The sequence below is a fragment of the Astatotilapia calliptera genome, chromosome 10, assembly GCF_900246225.1.
Source record: "Astatotilapia calliptera chromosome 10, fAstCal1.2, whole genome shotgun sequence".
Taxonomy (NCBI): Eukaryota; Metazoa; Chordata; class Actinopteri; order Cichliformes; family Cichlidae; genus Astatotilapia; species Astatotilapia calliptera.
The window spans coordinates 1,279,204-1,296,462 of NC_039311.1; the positions used below are offsets into that span (position 1 = coordinate 1,279,204).

At 46.4% G+C, this 17,259-nt stretch overlaps 1 protein-coding gene and 1 long non-coding RNA gene across 5 annotated transcripts; one reads left to right on the forward strand and one right to left on the reverse strand.

Moving 5' to 3' along the window:
• Positions 1-260: 260 nt before the first annotated feature.
• Positions 261-14,855, reverse strand: p2rx1 (purinergic receptor P2X, ligand-gated ion channel, 1). 4 transcript variants are annotated; one of them, XM_026182296.1, is made up of 14 exons: positions 14,551-14,854; positions 9,455-9,599; positions 7,770-7,841; positions 7,366-7,435; positions 6,235-6,322; positions 6,056-6,136; positions 5,521-5,662; positions 5,287-5,417; positions 4,557-4,647; positions 4,409-4,474; positions 3,257-3,352; positions 2,878-2,964; positions 748-792; positions 261-652 (listed from the first exon to the last, which is right to left on the reverse strand). In XM_026182296.1, exons 1-14 carry the CDS (start codon positions 14,685-14,687, stop codon positions 647-649), a joined length of 1,257 nt encoding a protein of 418 aa, XP_026038081.1. In that variant the 5' UTR covers positions 14,688-14,854; the 3' UTR covers positions 261-646. The 4 variants fall into 4 exon arrangements, with proteins under 4 accessions (XP_026038081.1, XP_026038082.1, XP_026038080.1 ...); XM_026182297.1 differs by having other exon boundaries at positions 2,878-2,967; positions 7,378-7,435; positions 14,551-14,853; XM_026182295.1 differs by having other exon boundaries at positions 2,878-2,967; positions 14,551-14,853.
• Positions 7,776-8,987, forward strand: LOC113030659 (uncharacterized). The gene is made up of 3 exons (XR_003273623.1): positions 7,776-8,061; positions 8,166-8,309; positions 8,895-8,987. It is a non-coding gene; the product is annotated as an uncharacterized LOC113030659 (long non-coding RNA).
• Positions 14,856-17,259: the final 2,404 nt, after the last annotated feature.

Below are 17,259 nucleotides of genomic sequence, written 5' to 3' on the forward strand. Positions count from 1 at the left end.
GTCTGTGCGCATGCGCGTGTGCCTGTCTCAAAGGCATCCGCCGTCTCGTGTCGTCTCGTGCTTTTCTCTGACTGTACCCACTAAAACGGAAGCATGGCACATCCATATGGAACGTAGTTACAATGTAAATATGTACCGATATATATAAATGCGCTATTTTTTGCATGCTTTTTGTACACATACTCGAAGAAATAAAGAAATCTGAATCATTTCAACATTTTTCTCAGGTTCTGTTCGACCAAAGCAAAAAGAAACTGCGCTGATGTTACTGTACATGTTTTTATTAAGTCAACAGCCGATCACAAGGTGCACACGAGGGACGATCACTGACAGCAGCGCACCTACATGTTTCTTTTACAACGACGGCGACTGAGGTAACAGAATTACAGACAGAGGCAACACCCAAAGCATGAAGACAAGCAAACAGTAACACCCAAGAAAGTACACACACCGCCGAGCTTGGCTGCCTCTGACTCCACATACAAGCGTCACAGATCCTCAGGATGACTAAGCTGCTGATGGGAATAACGTGACTCCATCTCGCTGTGCTCCTTTCTGTTAGTCCAGGTAGTGTCTGAAGGATCCAGGCTTCCAGTGCGTCACACCTCCAAAAGAGGCGTGGCCTTTTGGCTCGTTTGCTCCCGGGTCACTTCTGCACGAGAAACAGCAAATGAATAAAACATCAGTCATTAAAACAAGTGAGACTCGTGGGAGTGATTGTTTTGGAAGGATACGACGACGCCTTACTTTAGACACATCAGTCTCTGTGCTGCCTGCCTCTGAATCAGGATCCTGTGGGACAGGAGACATTCAGATCATGTGCAAACCACGCTGCTGCTCATCAGAATCAGAATCGTGTTTATTGGCCAAGTATATGTGCAGACACATACAGGGAATTTGGTTCCGGTAGATGGCGGCTCTCAAGCACAGTAATGTAAAACAAACACACACACACACACACACACACACACACACACACACACACACACACACACACACACACACACACACACACACACGTGTCTATATACACATTACACATACATACACAAGCTGTGTAAACCAACTATAAATAACGAATCTAAACTTGTATACATGAAATACAGAAATCAATGAGGTGGAATGAATACTACACAATGTACATAAGGTGCAGCTGCAGTCTGGCAGTGGGAGCAGTGTGACAGGTCAACTGTTTAGGAGGGAGATGGCGAGGGGAAAGAAACTGTTCCTGTGTCGGGTGGTCCTGGTCTGCAGGCTTCTGTACCGTCTGCCAGAGGGCAGCAGATCAAAAAGTCTGTGTGCAGGGTGTGAGGGGTCTGTGATGATGTTCCCTGCCCGTTTCCTGGTTCTTGAGAGGTACAGATCCTGGATGGAGGGCAGGGGGGCGCCGATGATCCTTTCTGCTGCCCGTACAGTCCGCTGCAGTCTGCTCCTGTCCTGTTTAGTGGCTGCTCCATACCAGACTGTGATGGAGGAGCACAGGACAGACTCAATGACCAGTGTAGAACTGGATCAGCAGCTCCTGTGGGAGACTGTACTTCCACAGTTGTCTCAGGAAGTACATCCTCTGCTGGGTCTTTTTGAGGATGGAGTTGATGTTGGTCTCCCACTTCAGGTCCTGGGAGATGGTTGTACCCAGGAACTTTAAGATCTTCACAGTCGACACAGGGCTGTCTGATATGGTGAGGGGGAGCAGAGTTGAGAGATGTCTCCTGAAGTCCACTGTCATCTCTACAGTCTTAAGAGTGTTCAGCTCCAGATTGTGCTGACTGCACCAGAGTACCAGCTGCTCAACTTCCTGCCGGTATGCAGACTCATCACCATCCTGAATGAGGCCGATGACGGTGGGGTCATCTGCAAACTTTAGGAGTTTGACAGCCGAGTTCTTGGAGGTGCAGTCGTTAGTGTAGAGGGAGAACAGTAGTGGTGAGAGGACACATCCTTGAGGGACCGGGTTTCAGAGGTGATCTCCCCCAGCCTCACTTGTTGCTTTCTGTCTGTCAGGAAGCTGGTGATCCACTGACAGGTAGCTGGTGACACGCTGAGCTGGGAGAGTTTGGAGGAGAGAAGTTCAGGCACAATGGTGTTAAAAGCCGAACTAAAGTCCACAAACGGGACCCTGGCATAAGTTCCCGGGCGGTTGAGGGTCCAGCTGGTGGCCTGTAATGTCTTTCAGATGGGCTAACACCAGTCGTTCGAAGGATTTCATGACCACAGACGTCAAGGCGACAGGTCTGTAGTCATTCAGTCCTGTGATGGTGGGTTTCTTGGGAACAGGGATGATGGTGGAGCGTTTGAAGCAGGAGGGAACTTCACACAGCTCCAGGGATCTGTTGAAGATGCGAGTAAAGATGGGAGCCAGCTGTTCAGCACAGGTTTTGAGGCAGGAGGGTGAGACGCCGTCTGGTCCGGGGGCTTTCCTGGGCTTCTGTTTCTGGAATAGTCGGCTCACATCCTCAGTGTGTATTCTGAGTTTCAGTGAGGAGGAAAGGGGGGTGAGAGGTGTGGTGGAGGTCGTTGAGTCTTTGTTGGGGAGGGGGAGGGTAAAGGAGGGAGAGGTGGAAGGTGTGTTGGGGGTCAATGTCTGAAGCAATGTCCCTGGGGAGGGGAGGGTGAGGCATGGGAGTCTGTCCGTCTCAAACCTGCAGTAGAAAGTGTTTAACTCGTTGGCCAGGTCTTTGTGTGCTTCAATAGTGGGTGGGGGGCGTCTGTAGCTGGTGATTTCCTGCAGGCCCCCCCACACTGACGCAGGGTCGTTGGCTGGGAGCCGTTCTTCCAGCTTCTGGGAGTAGATACTTTTAGCTGTCTTAAATCTGCCGCGCGATTAGGCTTAAAATAAAAGAACCTGCTCTACTGCACAGACTGCCTCCTACTCACTTTGGACCGGTCTTTGCCTTGAGCCTGTTTTGCATTTGCTTCGAGGGTGTAATAGACGTTCGTGTCTACACCAACCGACTCGCTGTCCTGCTGTAAAACAGAAGTGAAAGAGGAAAACAGTCTGCGTGGGACGGACACAGATTTCATCTTCCATCAGATAAACTGGCTGCTCTGTACTAATCACAGACTCTCTCACACGTTATGGGAATGAACACAGCAATAATCTGATGGTAAGTGAAGGTTACGGCTTCCGTGTGAAATGTATGGCTGGACGTGGTGAAGGAAAATAAGCTCCAATGACTTTCTCTGATTGGTTGAACACCTCTCTGCTGCCCTCTGCTGTTCAAAGAGAGCACAGACTCATTTTTGAAGGTCTTACCTGTACTTGTGTGTCCGTGTATTTGAATTTCATGTTCTTGTAAAATTCTCTTTTCGGTAGCAAATAGAGCAGCACCAAGTCACACACTACAGTCGCCTAAAAAGAGGAGAAAGAAACAACTGCGTCATCTCCTGTTGGATTACAACACTGTGCAAAAGTCTCGAACCACCGAATATTTTAAATCTTTGTCATTACCTACAAAGAGAACACCTCTGCAGACTCTGGACACTCACTGGAGCTACTTTTAGCTCCTCATCAGCACAGCAGGTAGCGCTGCGTGTTTGTGTGTCGCTGGCTAGAATGAAACCAGCAACCTCTCACCTGCCACACAAATGTGTAAACTACCACATTATGGAGCCTCACACACTAGCTACTCACTAGTAGGTGCAAACGACCTCTGATCTCAGCCAAGCCAAACTAACGGAGCCACTGTTAGGCTTTTACAGTGTTGGGTGGCCGATTGCTGAACCAGGTGTGCACTGGCACCTGAGGGGAAAACTGGTGGCAGCTGAGTTCAAGGAAGACAAAATAGTACGCAGATATAAAGGCCTGCTTTGTCTGCAACACCAGGAACATTGGACATGTGGTCGAACGTACAGTTTGTTTAACTGAAACAAGTCTTTATTCTTCAACACAGCCTGAACTCGTTTGTTGTCATTTCTCTTCAGGAACAGTTCTCCAGACTTTTTGAAGCTCTTCTTTGGATGTTGGCTGTTATTTGTCCTGTTCACTGCTTCAGTAATGTTGAGAACTGACTGATTGTGTGTTTGTGTATCCAGGTATGCCTTTGCTGCATTGTGTTTGGGATCATGGGATCATTGTCACGCTGAAGCTGTCACCAATCAGAAGCTTTCCACTCTTGCTGCACCGCGGATCAAAATCAGATTTTTGTTTTTTTCCATCAGTTTTGACACGACCTCCAACACCACGACATAACCTGCACCACATTTAACCGCGGTATGTTTGGACACAGTCCCTGGAGTTAGGTGCCTCAGTCATTCATATGTCAGTGTCCACAGAGGCCTTCAGAAAACCTGGAGAACCACTTTAAAACTTAGAACGGAGCCTGGTTCCTAAGAGTATCAAACACGAGGGCCGACTTTTGCACAGACGTGTGGAATATGTAAGTAAATATTTCAGCTTTCAACATACCACTCCAAAAATTCCCACTCCAGAGCCGATGGCTGTGAGGGTAGGGATGATATCAAATTTCCGCGCCTGTGAAGAGCAGAGTCATATCAACTCCTTTGGTTTATTCTTCCAGTGACAAAAGCATACTTAAGATAAACGTGTTACTCACAAGTGACTGGACGATGATGTCAAACCTGATGCCAAACACTTTCAGAAGTGTTCTTTTCTGAATTTTGTCCTCCATATAATGCCTCGCAAACCTGCAGACAGACACAACCACAATATGTTAGCAGGCATATGAAATACGTTTCAAAAGCATTTGACAAACACGTCATCATCCGTGTATTTACTGAGCGAGCTGTGAAGAAACAACAAGAAAAGGCAGTTGAGACAAGTCAACACTGTTTCACTGAGCAAACATCAGAAACTTCAGCCAGTCGACTTGGCAGATTCAGCGGAGCTGAAGCAGCATTAGGAGCAAATAGCGAGTGAAGCCGATTCCATGGAAAATGAACAATAACAGTGACAGAACAACATTTCTCCATCAGCCAGCAGGTGAACAATGAATAACAGAGCAGGAGCATGCATGTGTCTGTGGTGCGCGAGGAAGCAGAAATGAACTGCAGTAGTTTCAAACACTGAGCCAATATGTGCGATGTTGTCAACAGTTTCAAAGGTTAGATGAGAAGAGCGAGTCCACGTGATCATGAAGTTAGCGAGAGCTCAGCAAATGGAAGTGTAAAGCTTATTAATTAATATATAATATTAATAATATTATTAACATGAGACCTTAAAAGTGCTGCAAGCTAAAATTATAATATATGCGCTTCAGAGGTTTTCTGGACACAAACTAACAGAAAAAGGAACAAATCTCTCGCTGAGCTGTGTTTTTCACACACCTGAAATTGTAGCCCACTGAAGAGCCTTCTTTGCTTCCATAGAGTCCATGAAAGGTGTACTCTGGTTTACAGTGCTTTACATGCACGTCAAAGTTACACGTCCAGTCGACCACGATCCCGATGGCTCCTCCCTGTCAGGACACAAACGCCGTCTTCATCACAGCAGGAGAAGAAGAGAAGCAAAACACGGAAACATGACAGGAATTTCAGAAAGAAGCAGAAATTCAAACTCACTACTTTAGCTACTGTTTGAAAGTTTAAGCCAGAAAGTTTAATAATATCTCCCAGTTTGAATATAGGGCACAGGGGAGCGCTGAGTGGATGATACAGGCAACTGCTGATGTAGTTGGAGTCGACGTCCTCCACTAGGTTGCTCCTGAAAACGAAAAAACAGTGAAATATTTGACACTTTCTGTACTTTTACCAAAATGAGTGATTAGACTTGTGGTTTGATTTAGAAGCTGAAGATATAAGAGTTAAAAGAAGAACAGAGTTTACTGTGTAGCTCTGTTTGCTTCAAAGCTGTGTTTCATTTGGCCAAAGGTTACAGAAGAAACTGAAATGTATAAAATCATTGTGACTGTTTTTATGACATCATAGAAACGTGAACAAATATCTCAGTAAAAACTGAAGAGTATAAAAAACAAATTTGTGCCACTGACTGAAGATTTCTGGCCACAACTGTTTTATAGAGTTACAATAGTCATGCCAGAGCAGGACACACTCATCACACTCATCACATCTTCTGAGGTAAATGTGTCTCCGTCACCTCGAGACGCCGAATGCGGGGAACGTGACGGAGTTTTTGATGAACAGAGTGTAGTTCTCTGCAGACAACAACAGCGGAGGACTGAAACGGAAACAAGATCAGATTTCAAATGAGCATGTTTGCTTCCACAGATGATTGTGTAATTGCACAATCGTGAATAATTCAGTTTGTCTGCGTACTCTGGTACGTCGCGGTCGTCCTCCACTGGACACCAGGCCAGCACTTCACAGGTCTTAGTCCTGTTCACGCAGACTCCGGTCATTTCTCCTTGATACAGAAACAAAGAGTTAGAGTCGATTACTCAGCAGTGAAACAGGCAGCAGCGTGGGCGTTGGCAGCAGTTTCAAACACTTTCTTGCCTCCACTTTTATCTTGAATTAGCATCAACAGCAGCGTATAAAAGCAAAGCAAACGCTGAACCAGCTCTTTCTTTTAGCCTTAATCCCAATGTTATCGCCTCCCTGTGCGCGTACAGCTTCGCTGCTATCGGTCTCTCATCGTGCGTGTGATGAGCTTGCAGACAGTCTCCAGCAGGCGCCCACTCGGCTTCGGCCCTCTGACCTTTGTGTTTGGCTGCAGGACAGTCCCGCGTTTACTTGTTTTTAAGCGTGGAGGCTGAGCGCCTGCATGTGACTGGTGTGAGCCAGACAGATCTAAAGCTTCGGTCTGATTGAGGGCGACGTGGAAAGGCTCTGAACTGAACTCTGGGACGGATGAAGGACAATAAGTTTATATAACTGTTCTTAGAACCAGCCACACATTTGGACACATTAGAGCTCATGTGGCTGTGTCTTTGTGTGCTTGCAGTTTATATTAGCTGGCATGCATACAGTTGAGCGTGCTTATATATACATGCATGTATGTCTGTTTGCTTAAGGCAGAGTTTCAGCTGCTTACTTTAGCGGACAACAAGCCGTACTACAAACACACACCAAATGTTTGGTTGCTAAGGCCTGGTTTGTTGAGATGAATCTGTTTCTTCTTCTCAGCGCCGGACGAATGCAATTCATGAATTCTGTGTAAATGTTTACCTCAGCAGCCGTGACTCATATCTGCTGTATTTATATAGATGCTGTTGCGTGAGCCTGTCCTGTCACAGCTACGGCCCACTTTGCAAATACACTGCTGCTCCATCACCTGACACCATCCCCGACCGCGCTCAATAAATGGCTTCAGTGAGTTTCAGAAGGCTTCTCAGCTCCGGCGAAGCAAAATTACATAACAAGAAGCACAAAATCTGGACTGGTGTGAGTTGGCAACAGACTCAGTGAGGACCGCTGAGGTCACACTCTCAGCCTGTCAGGATTTACCGTTTCCCGTACGTTTGAAACTCCCTCCTTCACAGTCGGCGTCTGTATTGCAGTTGTGTTTGCCCGGGAGCTGTTATAAAGAAGACACTGGGGTCAGTCTGTGTACACAAGTACAAAAGAAGGACATGAAGAAGAAGACAGGAAAACACCCTGGGAGTGTGAAAGAAACGTCTTGTTTTTATAGTCTTACATGTATGGATCCCACACACACTGCTCTTTGGGCCATTAGGCTTTAAAAGAGCCCTTTTCTGCTATACAACTTTCGGACAATTACCCAATTACAGAAATAGTCTTGGAATGAGATACAATTTCCGCTCGTTTTACTAAATATGGAAGCGCAGGAGGAAAGGAAGGAAGCAGGAAGAGGGAGGAATGAGAGAGAGAACCAGTGCTTTTTCACCTACCTCTGGACAGGTTCCCATTGACTGACCCTCAGTCATGATATAGTTTGTCATCACTACAAATGATGAGTCTCCCTGAAGTTTTAAAAGAGAAGAAGCAATGTGTTTAAAAGCAGTGAGCACAGACCTTAAAGCAAACTTCTGCGAGCCATGGCTCGTTGTATTTCACAGGAACTGAAGCAGAAGAGCTGAAATAGTTGCAGAGCAACAGAAATCCCCTCACAGGAAGAAGGTTGGGGTGGATGGATGGGTCAACACGGCGTTCGACGGTCAGGATCATTGCACAATCTCAACTGTGAGACTATTTACAAGGCCGTGATCATATTTACAGTACAGTGATAAACGATATGATTGGACCGGTTCGTATATAACACCTTTCTACTCTAACACTTTTTACAGTGCGCCTCATTCACCTTCGGACCAGCACCGACCCTCCTGGAGGTGACGTGGGTTTCAGCATCGTACCCACGGATGCTTTGACACGCAGACTCGAGCAGCAAAGGTTCGACCCCCCGAGCGTCTGCAGTCACCCTGAGCACACACGTATGTGAGAGCTGTCACGCAATTTGTGTGTTGTGTAGCGAATGTCCTGGTTCCTCTGTGTTTCCAGTTTGTGATCTAAGCCAATAGAGAACTGTAAGCATCTTTATTATACTGCGAGTTGAACTTTTGGCAGGTCAAATGCCATATCATTAGGCAGTAGGAGGGGGTAAAACTCTCTTTACTTTTGCTCAAAATCACAGTTAAATTAAAATGTTCTGTATAAGTTCATTGTGACACTGACACATTCCAGGTTGTTTTTCTTCTCTTTTGCATCTCTGGTGGCTTCCTGTGTTTCCCGTGTCTCTCGGTTTGTCTGTGGAGCCTTTCAGTGTCACTCCTTGTTGGTATTTCCTGCAAGGTTACCTACTTGTCTTGTGTGCTCGTGTGGTTTTTCTCCTTCGTGATTGCTGGCTCCGTCCTTTTTGCTTCACCTGTATCTTGTTATCCAATCAGCTGTTTTTAGTGCAGCCCTGATGCTGGGCTTCAGTTATCGCCGACACCCTTCCTCTTGTGCTTTGCCTTAAACGATTGCATTGTTTTATTCATATGTTGTTCCTGCCAATGTTTTCTTTCTTCCTTTTTCAGGCCTCTCTTTGAACCGAACGTCGACATAACAGTGAGGTCACGTGACGATTACTAAAACAATGACCACCTGACAATAAAGTGCATTTGATCAAAGTGCGTGATGGAGAAAAGTGATCTTTTCATTGTGTAACACTGAAACCACCTGTTTGCCTTGCTCTGAATTAAAGCCCACACCCACACCTCAGAGCAAACATGGCAGCCTACATTGTGTCTTCTTTTTTCTTTCCCACAGTTAACAGGACACAGCAACACTGGAGGCAAACAAAGTTATCTATTTGATCAGTGTCCCTGCTTTGCTCTCACATGCAATAAAGCTGCAGAGTCGCGTCGACAGAGGTGAACGTTACAAACCTCTGCTTCTTTGTCAGCCTTGAGTTTTCTAGCAAACAGCAGTGACACGTTGTCCTGCTCAGCTGATGTTTCCTCACTCTGACAGTTGATTTCATCAAATCTGCCTCTGGTGACCGACTTACATCAGGTGCCAAACAAATTACCGACCACTTAGGAGTCACGAGACGACGACATATCAAATGTTACTGGGGGCACGAAAGGTCACTGACCTGTGAAGGGAAGACATAATCAGCCACGTCCCAGACCCTCTCTCCCCCGCTGTTGTTGGTGTAGCCCACTCCTTTCATTTTGGTGAAGACGGAGCTGACGGCCGTGTCTGTGGACTGGTAACCTTTCTCATAGATGAAAACCCACCTGTGCACGAAACAGAGAGCATTCTGTTCAAAATCCCACTTCACCCCAAAGCAAGGGCTTGCACAAGGACGACACCGGCACTGCACACAGCCATCAGCACAACTACCAGGACAAACGTGCCTGTAGTCATGCAACGCACTGGCTCGTGTTCTTGTCCATTCAGCACCGCAAAGACACAGCAGACGTACTGCATCTCAGCTCCAAACTATCACAGCAGCTGCTGAAAGAAAGCAAAGGTAAAAGTGTTCGTGCTGAGCATTAATAGGGGCGATCGGGGCTCAAGAGTTGGGAGTTCGCCTTGTAATTGGAAGGTTGCTGGTTCGAGCCCCGGCTCGGACAGTCTCGGTCGTTGTGTCCTTGGGCAAGACACCGTTGCCAGTGTCCAGCAGCCTCGCCTCTGTCAGTGCGCCCCAGGGTGGCTGTGGCTACAATGTAGCTGCCATCACCAGTGTGTGAATGTCTGGGTGTGTAAAGCGCTTTGGGGTCCTCAGGGACCAGTAAAGCGCTTTACAAATACAGACCATTTACCATTATCAGGGTCCTGATCAGTGGTGACAGGATTTCTCCAGAGTCTGTGTCACATTCAAAGGTCAGCTTTTGTGTGGATCTGCAAACACGTCAGTAACAACTAGTTAAAAGTTATTTCATCTGTTTGTTAAACCTGACTCTCAAATAGGGAATATGACATTATCATGTCCTTCACAGCTGGAGTGAGATGGACTGCATCCCAGCTGTATAGTACTATAGATGAGTCCGGTCCCCAGACCTGTTGTCAGCAGGGACTCCTTTAAGATCTCCGAGTCTTCCCACCAAAGACACATTTCCCCTTCGGTACCCGTATGGCTGCCGTATATGCAAACTGCTATTTTATTTCTTTTGTTTTAAATTTGTCAGAAGGTTTGAAAAACACTACAGTTTTTAAAAAGTTAGAATTTTTCATGGTTCGTGCTCGACGGGGTTAAAAACGTCTTTCACAGCATCAGCACATTAACACATACAGTGGGGCAAAAAAGTATTTAGTCAGCCACCGATTGTGCAAGTTCCCCCACTTAAAATGATGACAGAGGTCAGTAATTTGCACCAGAGGTACACTTCAACTGTGAGAGACAGAATGTGAAAAAAAAAATCCATGGATCCACATGGTAGGATTTGTAAAGAATTTATTGGTAAATCAGGGTGGAAAATAAGTATTTGGTCACCTCAAACAAGGAAAACCTCTGGCTCTCACAGACCTGTAACGTCTTCTGTAAGAAGCTTTTCTGTCCCCCACTCGTTACCTGTATGAATGGCACCTGTTTGAACTCATCATCTGTATAAAAGACACCTGTCCACAGCCTCAAACAGTCAGACTCCAAACTCCGCCATGGCCAAGACCAAAGAGCTTTCGAAGGACACCAGGAAAAGTATTGTAGACCTGCACCAGACTGGGAAGAGTGAATCTACAATAGGCAAGCAGCTTGGTGTGAAAAAATCAACTGTGGGAGCAATCATCAGAAAATGGAAGACATACAACACCACTGATAATCTCCCTCCATCTGGGGCTCCACGCAAGATCTCATCCCGTGGGGTCAAAATGATCATGAGAACGGTGAGCAAAGATCCCAGAACCACACGGGGGGACCTGGTGAATGACCTGCAGAGAGCTGGGACCAAAGTAACAAAGGTCACCATCAGTAACACACTACAACGGCAGGGAATCAAATCCCGCAGTGCCAGACGTGTTCCACTGCTGAAGCCAGTGCATGTCCAGGCCCGTCTGAAGTTTGCCAGAGAGCACATGGATGATACAGCAGAGGATTGGGAGAATGTCATGTGGTCAGATGAAACCAAAGTAGAACTTTTTGGTATGAACTCAACTCGTCGTGTTTGGAGGAAGAAGAATACTGAGTTGCATCCCAAGAACACCATACCTACTGTGAAGCATGGGGGTGGAAACATCATGCTATGGGGCTGTTTTTCTGCCAAGGGGACAGGACGACTGATCCGTGTTAAGGACAGAATGAATGGGGCCATGTATCGTGAGATTTTGAGCCAAAACCTCCTTCCATCAGTGAGAACTTTGAAGATGAAACCAGGCTGGGTCTTCCAACATGACAATGATCCAAAACACACCGCCCGGGCAACAAAGGAGTGGCTCCGTAAGAAGCATTTGAAAGTCCTGGAGTGGCCTAGCCAGTCTCCAGACCTCAACCCCATAGAAAATCTGTGGCGGGAGTTGAAAGTCCGTGTTGCTCGGCGACAGCCCCAAAACATCACTGCTCTCGAGAAGATCTGCATGGAGGAATGGGCCAAAATACCAGCTACTGTGTGTGCAAACCTGGTAAAGACCTATAGTAAACGTTTGACCTCTGTTATTGCCAACAAAGGTTATGTTACAAAGTATTGAGTTGTATTTTTGTTATTGACCAAATACTTATTTTCCACCCTGATTTACGAATAAATTCTTTACAAATCCTACCATGTGGATTCATGGATTGTTTTTTCACATTCTGTCTCTCACAGTTGAAGTGTACCTCTGGTGCAAATTACTGACCTCTGTCATCATTTTAGGTGGGGGAACTTGCACAATCGGTGGCTGACTAAATACTTTTTTGCCCCACTGTAGTTACATTTTTGTGATGTTGTATTAGCTCTAAGTTTGTGAATGATGGTCCGGTCTTTCCACTGGCTGCGACAATACAAAAAAGCTGCAAGATCCACGGCCCACATCTCGCTGCAGGCACTTTCACTTTGTAAAGTCATTGTTAAAAACATTGAGTCCTCACAGAAACTGAGTGCTGGGTTTGTCACGGTGAAGCTGAAACTTTGCTCACATGAAAGGATTCCAGTTCAGCAAAAAGCAGCTTTACACTTGGGGTGCATCACCTTAAACTCATTTACTTCCTCTGCTTGAGTGTCTGTGTGTGCGTTTGTAGCCACGAGGTAAAGGCAACAGCTGGTGTGCACTGAGCTGATACAGTGTGTACACACACACTGTGACGCATGTGTAGAGCTATTTCATACAGGCTGTGAAAAAGCAATTAGCCCCTGGCAGGAAGCCCACAGGACAGCGTGTGGTGCAGCATATCTTCATTCGTCTGCAATGAAAGCTCCTCAGAGCGGCGAACGAGAAGAAGCATCTTTCAAACTGCAGAGTGAAGTCGTAAGCACAAAAGCAGCAACGTCTATCAGCATGGCAAATCGAATTATATAGGTTGGAGGGAGCTGGTGAAAAAATGCGGAGAAACGGGAGAAAAAACAGGGCAAATTAAAGGAATAAAGAAAGCGATGAGCGTGGAAATAATGGAAGCATCTTCCAAAACAGCAGCGTAAGAGAGATGCGTATCTGCGAGCGGCTGGGAGGAGGCTCTTTGATGTTGGGGAGAGTTTCCCACCATACTGTGCTGCTGAGATTAGTTTTTATTTAAAGACAGAATGAAAAGAAAAATAAATCAACCTTCAAGTTAAAGCCAAAAACATAAACAGAGGATTGGGATTTTTTTTTTAGCATAAAAGTTACAAAAAGAGAGTGTGGTTTTCTGGGGCTGTTCTTTATCCCCTTCTACTGCTTATTTGAGTCCAGGTCGCAGGGCACCAGCCCAAACACCCCTCTCCCACCTCCTCCTCCAACTCATCCAGGAGGACACCAAAGCATTCCCAACACACCAGAGATGTAATCTCTCCAGCATGTCCTGGGTCTACCCCAGGGGCCTCTCAAACAACCTGAACTGTGAGGGATTTATGAAGGCCACTCAAGTGTTTATTACATGTGAAGTTTGAGTATGTTCGTCTGTTTTTTCCTGTTTCATTTGATAGATGCTTCCCAGTTAATTACCCAGCAGAATGTCCTCTATGGGAGCGCCTCTGTCTCAGCATCCATGTCTGTAGTCTGTTGCCTGCCTTCGATTCTGTTTGTCCCCTGAGCTGTTGAAGGCTGTTTGCTCAGGCTGCCTCTGCTGTGAGTCTCGATTCACTGAATCCCTGCTTCAGCATCCGAGAGAGAGACGGGCGGACTTCTGCCCTGACCCGTCCGCTTCAAGTCTGAAGAGAGGAGACGGCTTTATAATTGCATCTCCCTCATGCACATCACCACGCCGCTTTAATGTGGCTGCAGGAGGCAGGTGTGTGTGTGTGTGTGTGTGTGTGTGTGTGTGTGTGTGTGTGTGTGTGTGTGTGTGTGTGTGTGTGTGCCATGAACTTTTTCTGATCTTGATGATTCAGATCTGAATCAGCCGTTTAAAATCACATCCCTCACTTATAAAAACCCGACTTTAAACAAGACACGATGTTAAACTTGTCTACTGCTTTTCCATTTTTGGTCACCAGCAGCAGCAGATGATAATGCGTCTGTGCTCTGTTTGGCAGTGAACTGGGCAGCAGTTGATTGTTATCTGTTTGAGCATATGCCCGGGCATATTTATCACACGCAGCTCCTCAGGTTCTGCTGTTTGGAGGTGCATGAAGGGAAACGTTAGAGTCACACAGCTGCATAAGCAAGTAACCGTGAGATGAAGTGAGATAAGTAAAGGAAACAGGTTCTCCCTTTTTCAGGATGAATTTCCAGCGAATAGCTCCGGCATGTCTAATCAGGTTAGGGTGGGTGGGTGGGTGGTGAGAGGCTGAGTAGACAAACAAGTATGCTGCAGGGGTTTTGTCCAAACATGAAATGGGCAGGAGCTCGGCTCTGTTGTGCCATGTTCACACCTTCTTTTCACAGTCAATCATAGTGATTCTTACAACTGTCATTTGTGCCTGTTTGCTGTGTCAACAATAACTGCAGTGACGGTATGTGTCCCTGCACAAGCCCAACATCTTCCTTTCACTTTCCCCCCACTCTATCCACACAAAGTGAACTCTGGGTCACTCGGGAGGGAAGTTCCAGACAAGATGAACTACACAAAGTGATGCAAACCCTTTCTCACCATTTCCTTACAGCTAAAAACAAAAAGAGAAAAAGGTGTGCAGGTCTTACCCGATGATGTAAACCAGAACCCCCAGCTGGATGAGCCGGCACACCACTCCTACCCTCCTGTTCCTCACCAGCACCTGGCGGGGAGTCTCATACTCAAAGAAGAAGTCGGAGAGGGCGCTGGTGATTTGGTTCTTCATCTTCTCTCACGGCTGACCCGCAGGGAAGAGGGTCTCTGTTTCTCCTCACTTGCATATAAAAACTCCCAAGAAATTCTTTTTTCCTTTGTTCTTCACTTGTGTCCTCTGCCTCCTCTCATGAATAATCTCTTATACTCTTCATGTGAAGTCCTAAAGTCTAAAGACTTCCTCCTCCCTTCCTCCTCTCTCTCTCTCTCTTGCTCTCCGTCTCTCCTCCTCCTCCTCTCTCTCTCTCTGCACTCGGTCGCTCTGTTATCAGCCTGTTGCCTTTTTGCGTAACTTGACCGTTTCCATGCATCTCCTGGCTTTTCTCAGGAGACATAATAAGCACAGAGACATCTGTCGAAATTTACTGTTAACTTGGTCTGCAAGTTTCAATAACTTAACAGTTGCCACACACAAGCACCGGATGCCCTCCTCTCTTTGAGCAATCAAACCTTATCAGCCACGCTGACACTCTCTTCCTGCGTGCTACACAGAGATAGAAGCCACAGAAGCTAAGCATAAACACGGTGCATCTTCCACAGTTCTGCATGTTTGCCCACTCTCGTCTCACCGTTTGTCAGGCAGTAAGCCTTCTTAACTTTTATCAACACCATGTGTGGGCGCACGCCGCCAAACACTTTGATTTTCTCATCCAGCTCAATAATTCAGGCCCCTTCTCTCCATTCTCATGCCGACGGCTGCTTTGCATTTTCTAATCTTCACAAAGGGAAGTCCAAATGGCCTCATGAAACTGTGAGGCTTTGAAAAATGTTGCTTCCACTTGTGAGCATTTCTTGCCTTCTCGCTCCCGATATAAATAAACGGGGGCATCTCGTCTGGAGTCAAATCCAAATCTAAATCTGGTTAAATCTAAAAGACACGAGTACATGCTGGGAATCGCCACAAAATGCCATGCATAGAATTTAGTGGGATTGCAAGGATTTGGAAGGATTTTAAGGATTTTGCAAAAAAAGGGCTGCATGACAATCAAAGTATTAAATGAAACGCTCTGTTAGCACAATTGGCACAAACTGCTGTTTTTATAGGCACACTGGTGGATAAATGACTGAGAAACAAGAGCAAGCGTCAGATCACTTTATAATTCAGGCACTTTTCCAGAGTCAAATGAATGTTTTCCCAGGGTGACATGCAGTGTGGCCCTGACTCCTGTGCTCCAGAACAACCCCGAGACTGAGGCTGAGCGTCACAATATGTGAATGAATGAACGCACCACGAACAGGAGGGGCTGGATGAGCCTCAGACTGACAGTAATTGGCAGAGACAGACTGAAGTCACGACTCGTGAATGACTGCGTAGAAAGGATTAGTGCTGACTGCATGCCTGAACTAACTATCTTCACTGAACTAGTTCCCGTTGCTGTTTTTCTTCTCCTCTGCCTCACGTACGTGCTGTTGGAGCAGTGAACTCTCATGAGAAACGTGGCCAAACCTTCAAATAATGAGACCAGTGCATGTAAAAGTAGCCCGCAGGGTTATGGCTGGTGATGGAGGACGCCGTGGCGGGCAGACTAACCGGAAGAAGCACAAAGACAGAAGCACAAATTCCACAAAATGGTAATGGGAGGGTGAACACGGGAGGAGGGGACAACACTGTGCACTGACAGGAGACACGTGAACCCACAGGTGGGAACGAGGCACAGGTGGGGACAGTGAGCACGGCAGCTGTGTTTCATGGCTTCCTGTCACAGCACCCGTGATGAAAGCACCACGACTCTGTTTGCTGAATGTTGCGTTATTCTGACTTCTGCTGGTTCAGCATAGTCTCAGGCTCTTTGAGTTTAGTTACACAGGTTCTGCTTTTGGTTACAGTTCATATCCAACCCCCCCCCCCCCCCCCCCCACACACACACACATTAGGCACCTGTGAGTAGGGCTTTAGTTTGCATGTGTTCTTTGTTGTGGTGTCTGCTTCTCTACCTGGTCTGGGATTCATTCATGGACTTGTTTTGTGTCAGGCGCTTGTGAAGCATCAAATAAAGGTTAGTTCTTTAACATGTTCAGCTCTTTGTCTGCCTCGTGGTCCACATTACCACCATCACGCACAGAGAAAAGGTGAAGGGTTTGTTTACAGCTGACTGTATTTAATAACTGGTCTAAGATGTGAAGACAACAAACAGGTATTTAAATGATCCTCCTTCATGTTCCAGTTGCAGCTGAGGAGGACTGAAGACAGTGGAGAGAAGGCACTAATGAGAGTAAAGCCTCCACAAAGCAATCATCAATGTAGAACAAGTCAGTGGGATAAAGTTATCCAGAGGGTAACTTTTTTTCTTGCTTGTCGGGGCAAGAGCCACGATTCACTCCCGGGAAAGGAGACAAATTCCTTTGGGCTTGCGTCAGGAAGTGCGTCTGATTTAAACATCTACAAATCGAACATGGGAGCTGCTCGCTGTGACGACCTCTTGTTAGTAAGGGAGCAGCTGAAACAGCATTATCACACACAGCCCAGATAGCAAATATTCATTCAATTAATGTTTAATCAGCATCAGTTCAATGTCCTCCTGCTATCTGGGGGATCTATAAGAACTAGTGATGGGAATTCCCAGTCTCTTTAGATTCTTTATGAT